Source organism: Cyanistes caeruleus, chromosome 1, assembly GCF_971803275.1.
Source record: "Cyanistes caeruleus chromosome 1, bCyaCae1.hap1.1, whole genome shotgun sequence".
Lineage (NCBI taxonomy): Eukaryota > Metazoa > Chordata > Aves > Passeriformes > Paridae > Cyanistes > Cyanistes caeruleus.
Genome location: NC_141701.1, coordinates 46,794,428 through 46,818,739, shown reverse-complemented (window position 1 = coordinate 46,818,739; position 24,312 = coordinate 46,794,428). Strand labels below are relative to the sequence as shown.

At 39.6% G+C, this 24,312-nt stretch overlaps 1 protein-coding gene across 15 annotated transcripts in view; it reads right to left on the bottom strand.

Annotated features, from left to right (window-relative positions):
* OSBPL1A (oxysterol binding protein like 1A) overlaps window positions 1-24,312 on the bottom strand; it is a 78,082-nt gene that overhangs the window by 19,599 nt on the left and 34,171 nt on the right. For 5 of the 15 annotated variants that reach the window (XM_086890114.1, XM_086890104.1, XM_086890119.1 and 2 more), the window contains 2 exons: window positions 9,844-10,006; window positions 2,909-3,065 (listed from right to left, as the gene is read on the bottom strand). In XM_086890114.1, coding sequence (XP_086746240.1) covers window positions 2,909-3,065; window positions 9,844-10,006 — 320 coding nt within the window. Of the gene's footprint in view, window positions 1-2,908; window positions 3,066-3,169; window positions 3,237-3,402; window positions 3,462-9,843; window positions 10,007-13,402; window positions 13,524-14,825; window positions 14,966-17,551; window positions 17,752-20,207; window positions 20,290-24,312 lie in introns of those variants that run through there. The other 10 variants (XM_086890122.1, XM_086890133.1, XM_086890187.1 and 7 more) reach the window with 6 other exon arrangements.

Below are 24,312 nucleotides of genomic sequence, written 5' to 3'. Positions count from 1 at the left end.
ACTGCTACAGGCATCTTGTGGGGAAGGAGACATATGGAGTGAAAAAGGCATGTTCAGCTTGCTCTTCATGCCAACCTGAACAGTCTCCTGGCTCCCATGAAGCTGAACACCAACATGTTTGCATTCTGAAAGGCCCCCAATGCAGGGACCAGAGAGAAAGCTGACAACAAACTCAGCAGTACAGAGGAAACAGCAGTGACAAGTGGATGTAAAATGCTGGCACTTAATACAGAACATTTTTATGCAATGGAGTTTTTGGGGGGTTGATTAGACTTTTTTGACGGGTGGGGCTTTTTTTTCCTTTTTTCCTTTTTTTTTAAGCTTGACTGATATGAAAAAAATTCCCTCTTAAAAAAAAAGTGATTTAATTCTTCCTGATCATTTACTGTTATTTACTTCCTGATTATTTACTATTTTACTCCATCTCTCAAAGCCTCTCCCAAGGAGTGTAACAAAAATCAAAACACTCTGTGAAGAATCTGCAGGATGCAAGCTACATAAAAAAAAAATAGAAAAAACCCCCAGAATAAACCATCAGATTATATGTGGTACTGGCTTCATCTATCTGTATATGTACTTCCCAACACTTTTGATTCCTTGGAACCAACAGCTTTATTCCTACATTTCCAAACCCCAAACAATTTATGCTCCCCCTGCCAAGCAAAAACCAACCTCCACTTCTGTGTGGAATACTTTCAACCACTCAAATAATATTTGAGGTGCAGATTAGAGCTCAGGTTGTCTACATGAGGACAGAAAATAATCTTATTCAAATGATGGCTAAACAGTGTTAGGTAATCTCATGTGCAACCTAAAGGCAAACTGCAGTTCCTCTACTCATCTGAAGGTACCAAGATTTTAGGTAAGAAAAATTAATCTGGTCTAAGTGACTTGTTTCCATGTGGTTAACACAAATGGAAGTTAAAAAAAACAAAACAACTATAAGCAAATTCAAGGGTGTAAGGATGGAATTAAGTGATGTCAAAACATTTTGAACCCCTAACTTCGTATAACACCAAGAAATTACAGTTTTTCTCTGAAAAGGACACAGGTGGTATCACAGGCAGTGCCTGTTTGACCACATGCACACAAGTTAGAACCAGCCCCCAGACAAAACAGGCACAAATTGGAGCTGGCAGCTCCAGGAAGGTAACACAGTTCTGAAGTCACATGAAACAGATGTTGCACCAAACGTGACTACTACCAACAGCCTCAGAAAAATGGCTAAAAATACCACACATCTCCCATCCCCTGAGAAGGTTCTCTTGGAGGTAAAGCTTAAATTGTCTGAGCTTCTGGGGAGAAACAGTTTGCATCAATATATTTGGGGACAACTCCCAGTGCGACACCAAAGTGCCAGGTAAAAAAGCTTAACATTACAGCTCAACCTATAATGTTGTTAGGGTAATTTAATCCCATAAAATACAACAATATATTCTACAGCTATTTAGTTATGTAAAATATGGCCATACATTCTTATCTAAATGCAAAACAGATTCAGAAAAGGTTCCACTTTTCTTTAGCAGTAAATTATTAGGAATTTATGCACCCATTTTACTCCAACATCCTATGCTCTCTTTACTCCTAGAAGAGGCAGCTCAGAGAAACAACTAAGGCAGATGTACATGTTTATTACTTTTCATTATTCTTTATAAAATTCAGGAGCTCTGAAATGCTTCTCCAGTCACTTACTCCCTGCAGGTCTGACAGCATCGTGCAACATTGCAACAAGTCCTTTTTTATAGCAAATGGAAGAGTAATTCCTGTTAAAACTCTTCGATACAATGCAAGTCAACATGCACCATCATTTTCATGTTGATTATGTACTGCATCCTCTCTCCTTACTGTTTCCAAGGCAGTGAAGGCAATTCAGATGTCCCACCTTCACCTACTGCTTCCTCCCCCCACTCCTGAACTTCCTGCTCTAATTAGGGAAGGCACTTAGCCAAGGCCATAAATACCATCTTGCTAGCAGCACAACAGCAAAGCAACACGCTTAGTCAGCTGCTTTATGTTATCTCCCCAAAACACCCAGTGCTCCACCCAAGCCCTCATTTGCTTCAGTCTTTGCGTAGTACGAGACTTGCACAGGCTGACCCTTGAAACATCAGGTCTGATGCTACCAACTCACTTCAACAGTTACTGCAATTTAACTATTTAAGATACCAAGTAGTTAAAGCCTGTCTAGCTTCCTGCTGTAAAATTAAATATCATTTCCCTGTTTTTACAGAAATGTGGTATCCTCATCACCCTGTATGTCCAAAACACTTCCAGAATAATCTCTTTGAAACATGCTGAAGTCTGGCTTTATCTGTAGCACAAATGTTATATTGCCCTTTCACTGAAACTGGAGAATAGTGGTGTCTGTTACATCTCATTAACTCCAGACCTATTGTCCTCCTTTATCAGCAAGGAAACAAACAAAAATGGATCATTTGACAACACAAAATAAGCACATAAAACATGGATGAGACTTTTAGAATAAGACTCCCTTTGTTCACATTTGAGTTTCTGATGCCAGGCTAGCAATATTTTTCATTCATTCCTGATACCAACAGAAGGATCAAATAACTCGAAATTAAAGAGGCAATAGGAGGTACAGGTCATTAAAGATAAATGAAGGAATTAAAATCCACATAGATTTCAATAAGATCTAATAAAAAAACAAGTGTGTCCATTTTTAAGCAGCACATTATATTTCGTTTTTACTTATTTAGATTGGATCATCAAGATGCAAAGGAGCACACCAGCCTTGGAAAAACAGTCTTTATAAAATCATAGCACAACCTATTACTTGCCAATCATCCCTAGCAAAGTTTTAAAAGTTTTCTGTTAGCTTTTCAGAGATTCCTGTGGTCTCTTACCATTAATGCACATTATAAAACTGTAAGAACGGACAACATCCTACCTGTGTTTTTTGATTCCGTTTGACAGCGACTCCCCACTGCCACACACTTTTTCTTCAGACATGCTTGAAGTTATTGTATCTTTTGAATCCATGCTGTCCTCTAATGAGTAGGCTGCTGTTGTTTCAAACCCACTTAATGATTTTTCAGATTCCGAATCTGCAAAAGAGCAGGTGCATGTTAATGAATCTACCGCCTGTGCTAGACTTCAGTCACTAACAGATCTCCCCGCCTTGTACAAAACTGAAACCTAAGTCGCCTACTGTGTCCTGATGACAGCATCCATTTGGTAAGTAACTAGTACTGCCAGAGACCGCTGCAGCCCAGCATCTAGACATAAAGAAATTGCACAATAAGCAAGACCACAATACATTAAAAGTCCCCTATCAAACTGAGCTAAAATCTGGCATATTTATTGAACTGAAGCTACTAGACCTTGCTTGGGACAAGTGCCAGTGCCATACAGATGCCAGTACCCTACCGAACAAACAGGTACCTTGAGCAATGACTCTTTCTTCAGTTAGCTCTAAGTTCTCAAGACTCTCAGTGCTGTTCACCAACCTTCACTTCCCAACTCGCTGAACAAGTATCAAAGAACAGGAGATGTATCATATAGAAAACGCAAACTACGTAGGTGCCAGTAAAGTCTAAGTGATAAGCTCACCAATCAACAAGATAAACTTTGTACTGTGGAAGGCAGGTTAAGAGTACAATCCATATCACATCTCAACTAAACCAAACACTAACACCACCACCACCACCTTCTTTCCAACCAGTGTTTTAGTCAGGTACTGCTTGTCTACCTCTGGAGAAGAGACAGCGTTCTTCCAGATCAGAAGGTACAAATTTCCTGGCAAAGGCTGTATTTTTGTGTTAGGTCTTCTTTCAAACCTGACACGATTGTCAAAGGATTATCCAATTGCAAGTTCCAGGAAGTGAAGGAACAACTCAAGACATCAACTTCTATCTCATTTGAAAAATTCTTTACCCGAAACCAGGTACCACACTGAATGGTAAACAGCTTAAGTCTCACTGCTTCTGAAAAATGTAGAACTGATCTACAGAAGACATAATTCCTGCCATGTACTACTGCTTCCAGCATATGCTGTTGCTCTTGGCTGCAAAATCCCAGAGAAATAATTGAAAAATCAGCCATTCTCTCACACACTCATTCTAATTCAAAACCAGTAATCAAAATCTGCTGAAGTAGCAGCCAGTCCAAAAGAATATCTCACTCACAGCTGTCTACTGCCAGGTGCTTTCTTGTTCTGTCTTAAAAAAGCTGCGCCAGTAGCTTCTACAGAACATGCAAATTGTATATTGCTTTGCTGAGGGATATATATATATATATATATACACACACACATATACATACAGTAATAGGAGGACTTTCTACCACATCCAGATTACATAAGGGTCAGGAACAGGACAGAATCCTGATAAATGGATGGGCTGTGTCACAATGTCTCCATCCTTTCTAGAGAGAGAGATCTAGAAGCATAAAGGAGATCTTTCCTACTATTTAAAACATCCATGCCTATCTTCATCAAGACAGTACTGAAATTAAGCCAGTTGCTAGGGAATGAAAGGAACTGCCAGCTGGTGCTGAGGATATGTTAAAGAAGTGGACTGGCACTCCAGAGAATCTTCTCACAATTTTCCCCAAATTTGTCAGTCTAGTTCTGTGCCAAGTTATGATATAACATATCAAAGCATTAGTTTGGTGGGTACTATATTTAACAAGTAGGGTAAGGAAACACATTTTTACTTGGGACAAGTTTGTTATATAAAATACAGATTTGTCCAGAGATCCTAAACCCAGGTAGCCAGGAAAATACAGTTTTCCTGCATATCCAAACACTGCAGAAGAAAAGACACTAGGAATGTAACACAACTTGGGCCTCAGCTTCCTGACCACACAACAAGCTATAAATCCCCTCAAGATATGTATTCCACCTCTTTTGAAAGAGCTGCTCAACTGTGCCAACAGTTGTCATGACAAAAAAGCATGAAGCCAACCCAATAACATAAAAGAAAGTCTGGATCCTGTAGGGTCCTTTCATCTCTTGTACCATCCAGGACCATCTTGCTTTCAGACAGGAGTCATAGCATGCAAATTCCTTCAATCTCAGCTTCTGGAGACCCAGGACTCCAGAGCAGAAAGGCAAGAGCAGATAAGCTGCACCAGAACTGCCTGTCACTCTTGGATATGCTTCTTGGTCTAACAAAGATTTTTAAATACCGCACACGTTCGGTTCTCCTCATGCTCTTCTTATAGATGATTCTGCTGGACTGAGCTCCACACCTTCAAACCTCCCCAGAGCTGTAGACACCTCCCAGATAACCTTCCCCAGGGCACATGCCTTACCTCATGCAAGAAGACCATGCTATACAAGAAGAAACAGTAGAAGAATGAAACACAACTGTTATAAGGAATTTCTCCCTAGAGAAACCTCACCCAGTTCCCTGAGAAACAGAGAAAGTACATCTACAGCAGCTCCTGCCATCAAAGATCCCAGTCTCCAATCCCTTAACCTCAGCTACCTCCTTTAACCCGGAACTTAGCAAGCCTTGAGAGTTTGTTAGGGTGTCAGAGTGAACAAGCCTAGTATTGTATTGTGAGCACAGATCAACAGGCAACTCAAAGCAAGCTTTTCCCTGTGCACTTGCAGCGAACTCTTTTCTGAATTAAGATTTGCATACTCCCCCGTCACTGCAAAAAAAGATTTATATTCACAAGTTTCTACAGAGCAGCTGTCAAACAGATGACTAGGAGAAAATGACTAGGTTTTTTTTAATTGAACTTAAGGAGTTGTGGGCTGAGGAGGGGGGAGAAGGAATAAGAGTCCCTGTTCAGAAGCCAAAATTTTAAAGTGATCCCTTAGACAAGACCAGGCTGACTAGGAAGCTCTCCAGCTCATGAAACCTGAAAGAGTAACAGTACAAACACCAGCTACATTTTGCAAGAGTGAGAGAGGACCGGGAAACAGCAGAAGCAATGACAGAAACTTAACTCAAGGGACCTCATTTCCTATTGCTGCAACTGGTAAGTCTTCAGATGCAGATAGAAAAGTTTGGCCAAGGTTTTTTTTTAATAAATAAACCTGAGAAACATCAGTGTTTAACCATTGTCACTGTTTGGTCTCAGTTCTGACTAGGTGTTTCCCATCCCTCTGAGATGCCTGAATTCATTCTTTAAACTCTATTCAAGGCAAGAAGTGACAGGCAGCAGTGTTCTCACAGAGGCTGTGAAGTATTTTTGGTACACGTTCAAGAAAAGCCACTTGACAAACTATTCTAAACATGGAAGGAAGGGCAAGAGGTTTTAATGCTTTCTGCACCATTTTTACTTTTAAATGATCTGATTACTGGAGACAAACTAGGAAACAAGCAAAAGCAATGGATGTAGTCTGCTACTTCTTGTACCATTTAGGAGAGTTATTTATAAACAGAACATGCAGTAGCGGTAGATACCAGCAGAAGCTGTACTATGACAGGTTAGCTTCAGTGTACTTAAATATTCCTGTAGCTAAATAACTGCTTTTATTGCAAGACTGCATCTACAGAAAGCCATCAATAACCCTCTCAACACATACAAAAATCCTGTTTGCAGAAAAACCCCCACCTCTCAGATAAAACCTGTTTAAAAGAGAAGAACAAAGGAAAATCTAAACTTTTCCCAAACTGGGTGCACAATTTGCATAAGAGAAAGGAATCATGTCTGAAAGGCAAAAATCAAGTACTTTTACCCTTTAATTCTTGACCTGCTTAGCCATTTTTCAGCACCGTGGATGTCCTCTGCAGTCCTATTCCATTTTCATATGCTCCTCAGGTCTGTATTAATCAAAGCTAATAACTTCTTCAGCTCTCTAGGAGATGGTCCGTTTGAATTTTGCTACTTGTTCAGTGCTTCTTCCCTTTCCCAGAGCCCTCCCGTTCCACCCCACCCTGCTTTAAACATAGAAGAGTTTGACACATGTTAAGCATTCAATCCTGAAAGTGAGAGCTGCAGCACTCTGTGTGGTGTCGAGTTTAATTACACATTTCCACCACTCCCATGATGAGCGGATCAGCGCACCGGGAAGCGCTGTTAACTGACCTACGGCTATCAGAGTTCAGATTAATAACACCCTTAACTTTGCTCTTCTTAACACTGGATACCATGCTTTGGTAAGAAAAATAACTTGCATTTTCAGTAGGTTCTTCCTTTAATTTCTCTCTCATTGCAGGGATTTAGGAATGATTGCAACAGTCAAAAAGTACTGACAACAGCATATCACTTAAAAAGAAAGGAGACTTTGGAAAATAAGCTCCAGCTTCAGTAAGTCTTACCACATTGCAAACAAACATTTTCCTCACTCCAGTTTTGGAAAAGGAAGAGGATATTTCTGTAACTCTGGCCACAATTTCTACAAACAGAACCACACGCCACAGATTTTAACAGTGAACAATTCAGCCTATGCCAACACTAGCAGGTAGCATGGCTCAGGCTGGAGCAGATTTGCAAGAGGAACAGATGGTGCTGAGGACTTGACAATCAAATCAGATATATTTCTAGTGCTGTTCTGTTCAGATCTACTCTTACTCTGCTGCCATGGACTGAGTGTCCAATAGGAACTGGACTGTATCTCCTGTTCAGCTTCATTCAGAAGCAATTGGATTGTTCAACAATGTGAACCAGAGCACGGCAAATGGGGACAAGCAGTTGCTGCAGTGAATACATCCTTTTTGATACACCTCTTCCTCAAAAACCTGCTTGAAAATTGCTCTGAATGGTCTCATAAGTGATACCTCTGTTGAGAGTAAACAAAAAATGTCTTTTATACAGACAAAATTCTTGTAAAAAAACAAACAAAAAGCAGTAGTGGCATCTTCTTTCAACCTGTCAAGTCAAAACTAACAATTCTTCAGCTCAAACTGCAAGCCTACTTATGCAACACTCTCACTTCTAAACTCACTCCTACAGCAAGGATTTAAAAATTCATAGAACTGCAAGCAGAAAAAGATGGCATTCTGATAGAAAAAATACTCTAAGTAGCGGCATTTTTGCACTGACAGACATTATAATTTCTTATATCACCCTGTTAAAATACATTTGTTTAGTCAATTTCCTATACAACCTAGAAAGATAATGAATATGGCTATTTGTACAAAATAAATATAATTTAATGCTATCAGTTTGCAAATCAGGTTAAGCAAAAGCTTTGCAGACAGTTGCAACAATTTAGATTTTCAGAAACAAAAAAACATCTCTCCTCAAACTGTACCAACAAAAAATAATTCCTTTTATGCTTAAAGTGAAGGTGGTAATGTGTATTCAGCAGTCAGGAAAATACATCACATTTCCATTTTTCTAGCCACCTCTCCATCCCCACCCCATTCAGAGACAGAAAGGACCTTAATCTCTGATAAACTCTAAATGTGAACAACCTAGAGAAGAGAATCTAACACCAGTCTGATTAAACTGATGGACAGCCAAGACAGTAAGTCTGTCCCAGAAAATTATTTAAAATGCAATTAAGATGAATTATGTCAAGTAACTTCTCCCAAAGAAGCAAGAAATCATGTTTGGGTTTTTTAAAGTATGTTTTTATATATATGCATTCAGCAAGTTTCACAATTTTACAAATCCACTTGATATGATTTGTTTGTAGCTTGAAAGGACAAAACTATCACCTCTGACAACAGGAGTTTCATTCAACAGTATTAAGAGATAGGGTCAGTTATGAGTTGTATTGACTAGCAGCTCTTTAAAGCTTAATATTCTCTCATACGCACAAAGCAAGCCCAGCTGGAGAGACTACATTCCAACAGCATCAGATAAAGAACTATTCTCTGCTTGGTTGACAATCAAAAGAGCCTGAGGCCTTTTAGCAGAATTGTTCCTTGGGTTCCAGAGGAAGAACCTGTTTTGGTGTTCCTCAGTCTCTTCTCCTACTTGATAAACAGCTAAATCTGCTTCACAAAGTTGATTCACTGTGCTCCTGTGTATACACTTCCTTTGCCTCTTTTTTCACAGCTTAAGTTTCTCACTGCAGAACACCTATCAAGGAGTCTGGGAACACAGCTTTTCTCATCTGTCAGAAGCATCAGACAGTTCAGTTCACAGAAAAAGTAACCCCATACTTGCTAGTGAAGTCTGCCATCGCAACCTAATTGTCTGCTACAGTTAGATTATGTTCACCCTCAAGCTTTTCAAATCCTTCAAAGCTGTAGACAGGTGTGTGCTGCTGGATCACCCAGTCAGAGCTACTCTTGAGCTGCACTAAGTACAGCCTCTCTATACAAATGCATGTTGAATTCATTTCAGGCAGTTCAGAATCTTCCAAAATCACTATTGGCATGTTCTGCATATGAAATTACGAAAGATACTAAACTGAGCAACAGATAGGGAAAGAAAAGACATTTAAGAAATGCAGGCAGGATTTTGATTCATCCTCTTCTTTCATGTTTAACACTTCAGGTATAAAATTGAAAACGGAACAAGCCTTTCTTAACATCATTATCCCTCAAAACTAGGGATTTTTATAGTCTGATCTTAACAACAGAACAAAGGAAAAAGCAGACACCACCACGGACAAAGCAAGTCGGAAGGCTACAAGATACAATTACCACTCCCAAAATAGGAGACTTATGTTTTGCTATTTAAAAAAAGGGTGTAGACTCCCAAGCAATCAGACCTTTCATTTCTAACCAAAGGTTTTCTAACCTTTGGTCACAGCTAAGATGAAGCAATACAATTCTGCAGGTGATCCCTGGCAAATTTTTAGAGCCCTGCTCATGAAACACATCAAGCATACCCCTACAATTAAGTCCATGTTAGGAAGGCAGAGATTCCACTTGAAGTGAGACTGCTCCCACCTTCTTCCCCCACCCCACCTGCCCCCAAGGCATTCACTGCTGTCTACACACACACATTCTGGACATCACCACTTACCTGAAACAGCATCATAGAACTGCTCTTCACTGAGGATGCTGAGAGGTGGAGATCCCTTAACCAGAGACTGCTCTAGTTCATGGTGCTCGGTAGCGAGTGTCTCTAGTGCTTCCGACAAGATCTTGTTTTTCTCCTGCTCATGCTCCAGTTTCAAATTCCTCACCTATAAGTAGATACATGTATGAATAAAATCTCATCTCTCTGAAGAATGTGTAGCTAGAAGCTATTCAGAAAATAGACTCTAATGAATAAATAACTAGCAAACAGCTGGAACTGAAACCACATGGATTAATGAGACTATTACAGTACTTGTGTGATGACAATAAGGTTGTTAGTCAGCATTTTTAGTAGCTGAAAAAACTGACACATAAGATCTGACAGTATCAATCACAATTCCATAAGTGAATTCAAGCCAGATAACTACACCTTAAAACTGAGGGGAAATATTTATAGCTCTACTTGGATGACCTTAACTACAGAGTCAGTGATCGGTTCCTAAACGCACCAAGCTCCTACTAGTCTGCTCCAATTTAGGCCAAGCAGCATCATCTAAATTGAATTACAGAGCAAATGTGAATGCCAGCTACAAATAACTGCAACTGAACTATGAGATGAAAACATTTAACCCTGAAGATTACAGGAGGAGGCTAAAAAAGAGATTCCTCTGGTAACTGACTTAACATTGATATTAACAGCCCCCACTCTGAACTCCCTGAACAGTTTACTGAGGAGCCAGAAGTTAACAAAGAGAGAAGCCCAGCCACCAGATGGTGGACATTTTGAAAACCCACACATGCAATGGGCTGCAGAGTAGATGATGTTATCCATGTTTTGAGTTCAGTACTACTGATGGATAAGCAATATGTCCTTCCTCTTTTTTTTCCTTTTTTTTTTTTTTTTTTTTTTGGCTGGTACTTCCCAGCCTCTCTGTCTGCCAGCAGAGGGGAGAGGGCTGTAACTGGCCACTTGTCCCAGCCCAGCAAGGCTTCAGTGTGCTGCCTCTCTTTCAGTCCCTAAACCTTTGAGTTTCTCCCTTTCTCCCTTCCAGTCCCTTTTTAAAAGCATCCCCAACCCCTGCCTTGTCCTCTAGTTTACCCTCAAAGGTCAGTTTACAACACTAATTCCCCCTCCCCTAAGAACATGCAAGGACATGACAATTAATCTCTTGGAACAGTTACAGGGACAACTTACACATATACCAACATTACCTTTTTGAATCTAATTTAAGAACTGTTCATATGTCCTCTCTGGTTACAGTTTACATTAAAGCTTTACTTTGGAGGCTTCAGCCCCCTCTGTTATAACCACTTCTCAAATAGTGGATTCAGAGCTAGGCACACAAGAGACTAGGAAGGAGATATTAAAAGAGATTTGCCACTTCCAGAAAAGAGCCTCTATGCTGGTGGAAACATATCCTCTAGAGAAAGATTTATAGAAGAAATTTTCACCCCTCAGTTGTGCCAAATACTAAATCAGCTGTTTTGGCTGCCAGGCTCAGAGTGTAAGGGGGGAATCCAATTAAATGATAATTAAAAGAGTATAAAATTGGGTTGCTAATTAAAAGCAGAAAAACCAGTAAGTCACTTACTGTCTAATAGTTTTACTCTGAACAAAATGAAAAAAGTCTGGACTAGTTACTGTCACTTTCATTTAAAGTTCACTCTGACAGTACCAATGAAGCCAATTATTGCAATGTTTCATACAAATCAGACATGCCACTGCAAAAGATCTGTTATTAGGCAGTTTCTGCTAAATACATTTGGTATGATGTCAAATAGTTATGGAACCACCCGCTTACAGAAACAGCACCAGTATTTTACTCTCCTGATAAAGGGAAGATAGAGGACTGAAAATAAAACTGTACTTTTCATTAAACAGCAAAGCAAAACCAGTTATGAATATATTATTTGCAATAATACTGTTTTTGCAGGATTGAATTAGATGCCATTATGAGCTAATGCTTTGGTCCGGTAAGTGATTGGAGCAATTTAAATCTTTATCTGAAACTTACAGCAAATTGAAGGAAAATAAAAACAATCTAAGAACCCAGATGGACCCTTTTAGCATCCTTTAGTCACAACTGTGTGACTAAAGAAGCAGCAACACATACAGGCCTAAGACCACGCCTGCTTCCTTGACTTTAAGGTTCCTCTGTCTTACAATGCAGAGCTATTCAGAACTGAAGAAGCTATACTACAAATAAATTCCCTTTTTGTAAAATCGATTTCCAGCTTTACAGTAAGGTTCACTTTTCTGTGTGCTCCCAGACCTCCCAGTTTTCAGACACTTACTAGTACAGCAGTTATACACCAGTAGGTAATAAAAACCCAAAGCTTTTCATCTGTTCCGTAAGCAACACAATGCTAGCCAGAAGCTAAGGAATAAAGAAAGCCCACTTAAGTTTGTTGCTTGCAACTGCAGGGATGTTCATTCATAACCAAATAAACTGGTTTTAAAGCAGTTAAATCAATATTATGGGCTTGAGGAAAAAAGTTATAATACAACATTTTTGTCAACAGTTATGGGTTGGACACATACACACTCAAGAGTCTGGAGATTGCCCTACCAATCTCTACAGCCTGTCACCTCTACACTAGTCATTCCTTGAGGGCTGTTGGCAGGAAATACTGCAACCTCACCACACCCTTAAGCACAAAAACAGTTTCACAGTATCAACATGAGAATGAAAAAATATTTTAAAAATTATTCTACTACCCTTATATAAAGCTGGCACAATCCTGACATACTCAACAATACAGGAGAAAAAAAAAAACCTTGCTTAAAATAAGCAGGTGGTTGTTTGTTTTTCTTAACACAAAGCAACTTTAAGAGATACCTCTATTTTGTCAGTAATAAAAGTCAAGGTGATGAGGTGCACCTCCCTAAAACCCACTTGAAATAAATTGAATGTAAAGGGAGGATGTTGTTTTGTTTTCTCAGAATCACACATTCTCTTCCCAGTTTAACACGAAACACTGCAGGCAGATTGGTGCTGCTTTCAGATAATAGGTTTATTGAACAATGTAATTGACCAACTGAGCGATAGGTTTTCCCAAAATGTAAGCAGCAGATTGCCATTATGCATCATTTTGCTATGCTTTATTTCTCATTCACAAGACATGGTCAATGAGCAGGACTCTGATATGAATTAGTACATCTACCTTGGTACTCCACCACCATTTTTAGAGATGGCGTTTCAGCTTTATCCCTTTTGCAAAAGTTGTTTCTTTCCCATTGTGTCTTTCTTCAGGTTCCCAACACAAAAACATCTGCAAGATTACAGAAGGAACTTCCAGCCTAGTTTTAAAATTTTTCATTAACGCAAAAAGTGTAGGATTCATGTAATAAGCAGGAGGAAAAGCATAAAAAAAACTAAACTTGAGAAGCATTTCAATGCTTCAAGCAAGTCTATTAAACCAGACTCAGAGAAACCAGTATTTTTCAGCAAAGTATCACCTTGATTTTCTGAAGTTGCATCAGCTGAATACTAAATCATTTTATGAACTGACACAAATATTTATGTAATGGAGTAAATATCACACCAAAATGATGCAGATACCTGTGTACAATGAAATCCAGTCAGAGCATGAGGAAATATTGGAAGATCATTTTTTTGACATCCTGAGTAAGGCACAGCTTGTAATACAGTGTTTTCTGTACCTTTCATGGTGGTGCCTGAGCTGAGAAAGAGACAGATGGCAAATCATACTGGGTTCAGCTCCTCATCTTCCAACTATGGAGTGGCTGTCACCTATTCGATCCCCGTCACTGGTGCCACCAGCAGCATTCTAAGCTTTCCTCTGGGCTTTATGCAAAAAGTGGCATTGAGTGCTCAGGTGAACCCAGTGTGAGGCCAGCTGAGTTCCCAAAGTCCAACTGGACAGGCCTCCTACCTTACCCTTGTCAGGAGCTATTTGCACAACAGCAAATAGCTATCAATAAAGCTGGGCTTGCACTCGCACCGTTGGACAATGACACTTTAGATCAGCCTTGCTTCCATCTCTAAAGAGAATGCTATTCCAGTCAAACTTCAGATTTACTAATTCTGATGGAAGCTATCTACCCTTGTCTCACAGAAGTGAACAATCACTCCATCATTACCCTTACAGCTATAGACACAGCTGTATCCTCAGACTGAAGTCTTGGTGGTTCTCTGTCAGTGTATCTAGGTCACTGCAACAATCCACTTTTAAAAACATATCTGCGGTCTGGTAACTAGTTTCACTTTTGGTTTAATTGAATGCTACTTCCAACAGCTTCCTATAACATTCCTGTAAATGCTACTGTAACATTTGGTGCTGTGAACACCACATTGTGAGTTTAAATAGTAGAAGCGAGTTATTTTAGCAATCAGACTTCTCTTTCTTTTGTTAAAGGAAAGTAACAAATTATTTGCAAATACTCCTATTGCCTTTCCATGTTATCTGAAATCCTGTTAAGCACAAGAGCATGGTTTAAAAGTTAACTTCTTCATTGTGTACTACTGGCAGAGACTTCACAAGTCTATTACAAAAAACCAAAAAGCTTATCTGGGTGTAACAAACACCAGTCCCACTCCATTCTGTACCCTCAGTTTTACTTAGGTAGATGAGATACCAGTAACAAGCACTAAACCACTCCTCTTTTTTTAATCCCCTTTTTTCTCTTTTAAAGGCTGAAGTCTTGAACTACACCAGCACAGCCTGTAACCAAGGCCTCTGTCCATCCTGAAGACATCTTAGTACAATACACAAAATACTTGCTTTGTTTGGTACTGGAAGCTTTTAATTTAAATTAATGCACAACAACAGTGGCACTTCTGTAGGGTAGGAAAGGATCACACCACTCTATGCCCAGCTAATAAATTATCTCAGCAACATGCTATTTCAGCTGCAAAGAAACACTAAACCCAACATACAGCAAGCAAAGCATAGAACAAATGCAGACACCTCAGTAATACGGATGCTTTCAATGTTAGAACAGTAAATTAAAAGACAGCATACCTTAGATCCGACTTTTCCTGGACTGAGAGAAAAAAGACAGACTTCACAACACCGCAGTGTGATTTAGCTGAATTTTATTTTCAAGCACTCAACTTCAGTGTTAGGAATGACTGCCCAAAACACACAGACTTCAGAGGTGTACCTGAAAGAGGTGTACCTCCTCTTTCACAGAGCAACTGTGAAGGGATCTGAAGGCAGACTCTGCTGGAATGTCAGAACACTGTGTACCAACCCTGCTCTGCAGCAAGCTGAGCACGGGAGAGCTGCCCGTGACACCGCCTCACCAACGTCTCTGACGACTCAGAAAGGAGGGTTTGGTTTTCAAAATGAATGGCTTTGTCCAACTGCCACAGAAATTCCATCCTCTCAAAAATGTCATTTCTTATGGGCCATTTGCCACAAAGCACAGAAATGAGATGCAAGTTTTGAGCAGGAAGGTAGGGGCTAGTCTATACCTGGCTGGAAATTAACACATAACGAAGGAATTAGAAAAACACTGCTATAGTAAAACATTTATAGCATTTTTACGTGAACATCTGATGATGTCTGTAATAAAATAAAGCAAAGCAAATCAAACCTGCCATTTGTTTCACACTACCTCTATTCACATGAGGCTGATAGTTTCCAGGATCAGCTACTCCAACAGGACATAGTATCCTGAAAGACAGAACTTACAAAGCACTGTATTGTAACACACTATACTCCAGAAAACCCGTCACAGAAAGCACTGGGAATCCAAAGTGAGAACTCTGTCCCTTCTTCTGTGATTTTCATACCAAACAAAAATCCCTACCAAAAAAATCTGAGGCAAAGAGTGGAAACCAAAACCTTGGTGCAGAGTTTGAAATGTACACAGTTTGTCTATTCTAACAAGCTCATACAGCTGCAATTTTGCTGTCACAATACAGTTCCTATTACTAGTGCCTTCTTGCATAAGCCAGTCCTTTGTGATGTCTAGTTTGAACTAGTGCTGATTAAATCTGTTAACACAGAATGAGAACTAAAAAGTTTTATAAAGAGCCAGGCCTGCCTCTGTGTCTTGAACAAAGGAAGAAATGTAAAGACTGAGTATTTTCCTCGAGGTGTATTTGCTTAGAAACAGAACAGTTCTATATATTTTGCTAGCTAACTTCAAAGCATGCTAGTGCAGCACTAGTTCTACAGGACAGACTTCCAAGAAAAGTGCTGGTAAGACTACCTGGAATAGCACCAAATAAGCTGCTACTGAAGTGGAAACTGAAACCAGTTGCTCTCAAAGAGGACTCACTCTGAAACTTAGTATAGTTTTAGCCATACTTGAACTTCAGTGCAGGATGCTTCCCAAAAAGAAAACAAATTTTAGAAAAGGATTGATTTTTACCTTTACTCATGGAACTCCCGCTAAGAACACATTAGTATGTCTTATGAATACGTATAATCCTGCTTTTCTCTTAACCTTCCACCCCCAAAAAGCAGGTACAGTTCTAGTTTCAGAATGTTTCTTTACAAGTATGGCTCAGGTATTTGAGGCACTAGATAAAGGAATGAAGGATTCATGAATACTCCTATGGCACATCAAAACACTGCAAGTGTGACAGCTCACATTAAAGCAACAACAAAGTGTTGCCAAACAGATGCAATCAATTTCATGAACACATCCCCAGATTCCTAAAGCATGTAAATATTTTACACAAAACTTTCAGAGTTCTGATCTGTTTACACACAGGCCCTTCCACAAAGAACCTTTTGCTGACTCACTACTCCCCAGCACAGGGACTTGTGACAAATGTCTGCTATGCAAACATATGGTAAAGTCTTGCATCCTAACTCTTCATTTGCTGGAGTAAACTAGCTCTTGCAAACTTCATCACAGTCTTGGCTCATCCCAGGGACCAGAGGACTGGTTCAAAATAGGTCATGCTTTACTTCAGCCATTGCTTCTTGCTCAGGTTTTCCCTCTCTCTGTGCCATAAGCCTGTCAGTTACCCGGCTCCAGAGATCTATCAGATCTAAACCCAGCATAATTGGAAAGCGAAAGTGACTTGAACTACTGCTACTGCAACTACTGAAAAGCAAAACAAGATGTGAACGCTTAATCAAGGCAGTAAGCTGAGCTCACTGGTGATAGGCAAAGGGTTATTTACTGTATCACAAGACAGCATCAGTCTTCATCTCCGACATCCAGCCAGCTGACTCTACAGCATCAGAGTACCGCATCTTACTGAGATCATCGCATTCAAAAGAGAAAACACGCTTGGAAGGCAAACATAACAGCTGGCTTGCTTTCAGACCCACATACAGAAACCATCACCCACACAGTTTCCTTCTGTAAAAAGGCTGAAAGACCCACATACACACAACCAAACCCCATACATACCAATTTAAGGTCCTGGTAATCTGTTCTCTTACATCCCAACCCAAAGTCTACAGAAGAAAGCAGACTTTGCAGAACAAGTCATACGACTGCCTCAGTCATTCCCCAGATGAACACAAGAGTTCATTGTTAGTCAGCTACGAACATTCACATCAAAGTTCAAGAGAACGAGTTTAGCAGGGCTGATTTGGAATGGCTACATTTCATTCTTCTGAGCACAAAGCTGTAGTATTCCCCTTTAATTGATTTATTAATATAATTAAATTCCGCTCATGAAGGAGAGGATCAGGTATGATCACAAAACCTAGAAAAATACAGCGGAAGCATTAGTAGAAGCAAGAGCCGAGTTATCATCCACAAAAGGAATTCTTACTTTGGCAGGATCATGTCAACTCAGGCAGACATCTAGGCTGTAAGAGAACTGTTATTCAAGAGAAAAGCTGGAGATGCTGGGAGCACGCAGCACCCTTCTCCCAGTGTATGTGCCTAATATAAAAATTCATCATTCAAGACTGCCAGGAATAACAGTTTCTGAACTAGCCACATGCTAGGGACAAGGACTGTTTGCCTCCCACCTTTCCCTGCTAAGACACTAACACTTCCTCCTCAACACGGACCTTGCTGCCTTCCTTCCCCTCTCCTGTTTCCACATTTGGCTATGTCAAAGTCTGTTTATTCAGAGGCTGCTGAAGCACTGCAATTTTAACCAGTGGAGAATGTCACAGCTCCCAGCCAGGAACCTGTCTAACAGCACGTGAGCAAACTGCAAAGATTAATTACTGACTGTAGATTCGAAGTCTGTTTTGGCCAAAAACCTTGGATTTAAGCTTTTCAATCAGAAACTTTGCTTTCTTCAAAGTGTTTCTGTGCAGTCAAGACTTAAAAAAGCTGTTTCTGGTTTGTTTCTAAAGTGAGGCTCAATGGCAATTCCAAGTCTTCTTCTCAAATGTATTTGTTTTTCACATTTTACTTAAACAATTTAACTGTAATCTGATAAATGTCACAAGGTCTACTTAGGTTTGAGAGCTGCAGAAGTTGCCAGTCTCCAGAGCCCATTCTGTCCCTACTTGTGCTCCAGTACTATAATACTGATTAGTCAAATACGAGGACTTCAAAGAAAAAGCCTTCTGATTTTGTCATTTTCTGTGAAGTATTGTTTCTATTTTGAGTAATGCTGAAATTAAATATGGTTGCTATTCATTCTTGCCAATACTAATGCCAAAACAAACTCAATGATATCTGCAGTGATGCACATGTTTGGGAAGCACGTTTTGAGCTGCAGAGCTACAAGATTACCAGAGAAAAACCACACCCCAAGGATATTTAGCTGCCCCAGTGAGATTAGGCATTTATTTTCTCAGAGGCATTTGCCACAAGCAACTTTCCTCAACCTAAAGGCCTCATTGAAGCTGATCTATTATGCTGATACTAGAACAGAATCAGAACAGCATACAGCTGCAAGCTTTCAGATCCAGTAGAGACAACTTTTTTCTTCTCCCTTTGAGGGACTGGACATCTTTGAAGTTTGCTGGTCGCACAGAGAGATCAGATTTAAGATGTAAGAGTTCTTAAGAATGCATACAGGAAACATTTTATTCTTAAGGACTGTTTTGAAAATAGATCTTAAGGCAGTTTTGATCTAACTAGTTCCCTTAAGTATTCTTCCGTACACACCACTGATTACTTTGATAAATCCCTTTGTAATCTCTCCCCCACACTTCTTCCCAACTGGATTATGGCAAATGCATGGAATGTTTTCTCTTTTGAAGCAAATGTCATGTTTTTGCCATGTTTTTGTTGGCTCTTACTGGCTTACTCGTGCTGCTGGACTCAGTTGTTGACTCAGAGTGGAAACAGCTTCCTATTAAAAAAAAAAATTAACACTTCTGAAACTGGCTGTCCGTTCTACAAGCTCTGCCTTGGGAATCTTGTTAATTATTCATTATTCTTTAAGTCTAACTGACAGGTTTTTTTAAAAAAGAAATTCCAAACTAAACATGCATGCTTGTATAGTTGTTCTGCATTTCTGAAAAACTCAGAGGTCTCACTTGCTAGTTTTTATTTCATTTTGGACACTAACCAAACTGAAGTGAAAAATGTTACATAGGCCAGAAATCAACAGTAAGTTTTACAAAGCAATGCTGGAGTTCTTAGCTCCAAATAAAATCCACCTTGTAAAGCATTCTTTGCTCTTTCTGCTATAGCCCAGAATACATTCTTCCCACATTTCCAAAATTAAAGAATCAGACTTCAAAGACCAATACAGATGCAAAAATCCCACTTTTACTTCAGATTTTAGAGGGACTTGGAGCATTATGAAGATTGCCCCTTCTTAGGGATGATTTTCCTCTGAGACACTGTTTTTGTCCTTACTCTTACTCCAGGCAACAGCCAGCAGACTTCAGCCAGGCCCTGGGTAAGTTGATAAGACATTTCCTGAAATTAGAGTATGCCACAGACATTTGTCCAGCAGTTGGAGCAGACAGATAAATATGGAGTACGGAAATTCAGTGCAGAACTCGATAATCCCAATGTTCTCATTTAGTGGAACAGATCTTTTCTCCTTATGAATGATCTCAAATACTTTTGCCCCTATGTGATAGGGACTTTCTGCTGTTATTGTGTTTGTTTGGGTTTTTAAATTTTTTTTTCAAGAACATTGCAGCAAAGCTATTTACTGTTAAGTCTTCCATTTACTACTCCCCTATATGCAATCCAGTAGCATCTACAGTTCAGAGGAAGAAGAGAACTTTTAGATTTGATAAAAGTTCTAAGTTCTCCCCACCCCAAGCTGAAACAGAATCTGACATAAAATGATACATATTTTTTTTTTAATTCAATGAACTGCATGTGTGAACAAAGACAGTAGTAGAAAAGCACTGACTGTATGTTACCAGCTGATCTTTGACATGGTTCCTTGAAGTTTTCTAACACTACTGGACTGGACTGGCCCTTAAGTATTTGTATGTCTAAGGACTGCTCAAACTTGAGAAGAGAGGGCTCAGGGCAAATCTCATCTATGTAAATACCTGAAGGGAGGATGCAAAGACAACTGGAGCCTGGCTCTTCTCAGTAGTACCCAGTGGCAGGACAGGAAGGCATGAGCACAAGCTGAAAGGCAGAAAATCCCCTCTGATGGTCAAGAAACATTTTTTCACTGTGGTGGTGATAGAGCACTGACACAGGCTGCCCACACAGGTTGTAGAACCTTTATCCTTGGTGATATTCAAAAGCCATCTGGACATGGTCCTGAGCTGTTTGCTCCAGGTGGCCTTGACTGAGCAGGGGGGTTGGACCAGAGGACCTCCAGGTCCCTTCCAACCTCAACCATTTCCATTTTGTTCTGTGAAATTAGGGTTTAGGCCTTAGCCCAAAATGTCGCTTCAGATGTAGAGGAGATACAGGTCAGACAAAACTAGATTTCTGCTAACCATAGGAACAGATGCCTGCTGTCTAAGGTTTCCAGCTGTCTGAAAGACACAGCCAGCTCATTTTAACCTCAATTTGATTTGTCTGACCTTGCAGCAAGGAGTTTCACTGAAAAAAAACACACAATCCAATTTGGATGCATAGCACAGGATACATACACAATTAATAATCTTGGCATTTCCAGAAACATAAAAACTATTGACATACATGGATTACCACATTACCTAGAAGAGGTACTCTATTATCTTGACAACTCAAGATTTTTCCTCACCACAAGGATAAAAGCCTTGTTTATGGGTGTCCTATTAGTTTATGTCCAGCAGGTCAAACCCACCAAGTTCCTGCAGATGCTTTTGTGATACTGTAGCCCTGCCTGGAAGCTGATACTCTGACCAATTACACTGAATATTTCCAGACAAGATGAAAGTAGTTTTGTTCTCTCTATCCTTTCTCCCACCATAGTTCTTGACTCAAACAAAAAGGGATGTGCAATAGCGACACTATTATATTTCAAGACTAACAAGAAGCTACATTCCTATTTAAAGGCCAAACATATTTGAACGAGACTATTGTGGAAGCAGTGCAGCTTTGGCAACACAAAACTCCCTGAAGCAGATGAAAAAGTTTGCAATGTACTCCTGTGTTATAAAGTACCCCTATATTATAAAGGTACACTGCAGATCCCCTTCAAAGGGACATGCTCTAAAGCCATTCTCAAAGTGTTGAGAATGCATCTACAGATGCAAGAGTTATTGCACTGATGTCTACATTTTAACATTAATAATGTAGCCCTGACAAGCATAAGTGGAGGGAAAACATTCCTATTCAAAAACACTGAGTCCACATTTACTGTACAAATGGCTTAAAATGAAGCTATGCAAGCAAAGTAAGCACATCACAGGCATCAGTCCCAAAGACAAGATATTTAGATGAGGGCTATGCTTAGAAAGCTAGACTTCCTACTCATACTGGACTCATCAGGATGTTCACAACAAATGGATCCACTCTGTTTGTAAGAGGGGCTCGACCTTATCATTTCTTTGCAGCAACATTCAGTTCACTATAAATGGAGCATAATTTGTTTTGTGTGTGCTAATCAACCCACCTGGATAGCATAGGCCTGTATTTCCCATTTGCACATAACACTGAAAGCATTTATTATTAAAGTGTATTATTGCTGCATTTCATGGAGAGTGACGTTAAGAAAAATACAAGCAATACAGAGAAAGAGCTTACTCACATTCCTTTATGGACAGGAATGTACCTTCAAGGAAAAGTACAACACCAGTGATTTACTCTCAGGGTGTAAATACTTTCTGAACACAGTCCATTTACCAATTCTAGTGATATCGTCGGTGACTCAGCAGCTAGCATTATACTCAGGCATTTCATCACTGGGCAGCAGAGCAAGCAGAGATAACACACTTCTGAATACTAATATTAAAACAAAGTCACTGGCTTTATAGGAGGAGTGGGGAGAGGGAGGTCAACAAGTACACATTCAGTCATAAGATTAAAAAAGCAGACAAGAGGTCAAATTCCACAACTGCTTACCTTGATTATAAAAACGGTATCAGCTCTAATAAGTCAGAATAAAAAAAAGTGCAAAAAGCAGTTCTGGTTGAAATACCATGACTGTGACCTGGTGAAGGTTAGGTTAAAACCAAAAAACACAGTGGACAACACACCTTCCCATAAGCCCTAATACTGTCTAAATGGAAATCATCCATTCTTTCCTTCATAGTTAGAAGACCCCTTTATTTCATGGAAGCAGAAGTGACTAAAATAAGCCAGCTAAAAAAACCAGGAAGAACGGAAGAAAAGCAAGTTTAGACTCAGTCCATCTCCTTTACTCAAGGAAAGGCTACACATTAACAGCTTACCAGCCCATAAGGCAAGAGATCTGGTATCGCTCATGTTTAAGGAAGCCAACAAAACTAAAATATACTAAAATCCCACCACATGACAAATTTAAGATGATTGAAAAACTGTTAAGTGACACAAAACCTTAAGTTACTTACGTTGCCCAGAAACACTGCCTTTAAAACAGCTTCACGCAAAATAAATGCAAAATAAAGAGTTAAACATTCTGTCTCCCCCAAAAGCATGTGTTAATATCCAGAAACGGATAAGCTACATGAAATTTATTTTTCATATGTGTAGAAATTAATTTTTAAAATTATTACTCTCATAAAATAGCTTTTATCACACTTATACAAGAAAATAAGGCCTCTTGTTCTATGTTTTATTTTTTCATAAATTAAGTTTCAAGAAAGAGAGGTCAAGAATAACGATACATCTTCAGAGAATTAGTAAACTGTGTAACCAGTTATCCAGTTTGGTGTTCTGATGTTTTATGCAGCTCAGACACAAAACCAGACCACTCAGCCAGACCGTGACTGCAGTCAATTATCTCACACACTTGCATGCAAAATCCCAGCAAACAAAGTTAATAGGAATGGTGCTATGCACAGAGGTTCAGCCTTATATCCTGGCTGTTTTCTGTTTTATTTTTTTCCTGAAATGTTACCAGTCCTTAGCTGACAAACTGGCTGGCAGGGAGCAAACAAGTTTTAGAACTGTATGTTCAGCCATTCTTCCAAAACACATTAAGTACAAATTAAGCCAGAACATGGAAAACAAGCTGATCAGTTTTACATGCCATGATGACATGACAATGACATCAGAAGAATGAAAGTGTGCACCCTTCTCACTCCAGATTGTTTTCCAAGCACGAGAGAAAAAAAACCCCAATATTTTCATAGCACTAAGTAGTGAAAACACTTAGAGAAAATAGCCATCTCATACATTTCTTTTTCTGCTTGTCTCCATCAACTTTAAGACAAGAGCATAATTTTGCAAATACATTCATAGAAAACAGAATTCCTAATTGATATTTGAGAAGCTTACTCTATCAAGGACCATTCCATTAAATTTGATTGCCGCTTGGTTTTTTCCCCCTGCAGCCTCAGCTAAGACTGTTTTCTCAGCATTAAAAATTAAGTACTCAAACAAGTTGCAGACAAGACCTTAGAAGTAAACCTCGGAGCAGGAGCTGCAGAAGCACATTAAGGAGGAGTCTCATTTCAAATCAGTATGTTTTTACACTGTGTTTCCCCAGAGGCCCATGAATGGATTCCATGCTAGTTTACACAAGGCTGCTTAACAACAACGGCCAACAAAAAACATCTACAGGCCAAGCTTTGAATAAGCATTAACCCACTGTGGAAAGTGCAAGAACAGGTTAGCAGATGGCTTCCAGTTGGGGTACACAGTGAGGAGCAAGGAATGCCTTCAGACAAGCTGTCTGACCTTGTTTTTTGAGCTACAGGTCAGTAGGACTTTCCCTGTCACTAGAAGTCAGTACGCCACTTTGTACACTTCAAAGGCAATCTCTTTCCTTGTAGCTGGTGATATACTGTATTGGCAATCTCAAAGAAAACAAACAAATAAGGAAACAAAACCCTCAAAACCACCAAAAAAAATTTCCAGAGTTGGGACCCTGCTGTACTTGAAAGACCAGATGCACTTGCCTTTTACCCTAGAGTAACATCTGAGTGTCCTTCTGTGAACCAGAACCCTCTTTCACCTAGAAGCCTTTCCAATAAAACACTTGACCAAGGATCTTATCAACTGCTTCAAAACCTATCAAGTGTTTCAAAGAAAAGCACTCTGTCAACACACATAATACTTTTTCATAAAAGA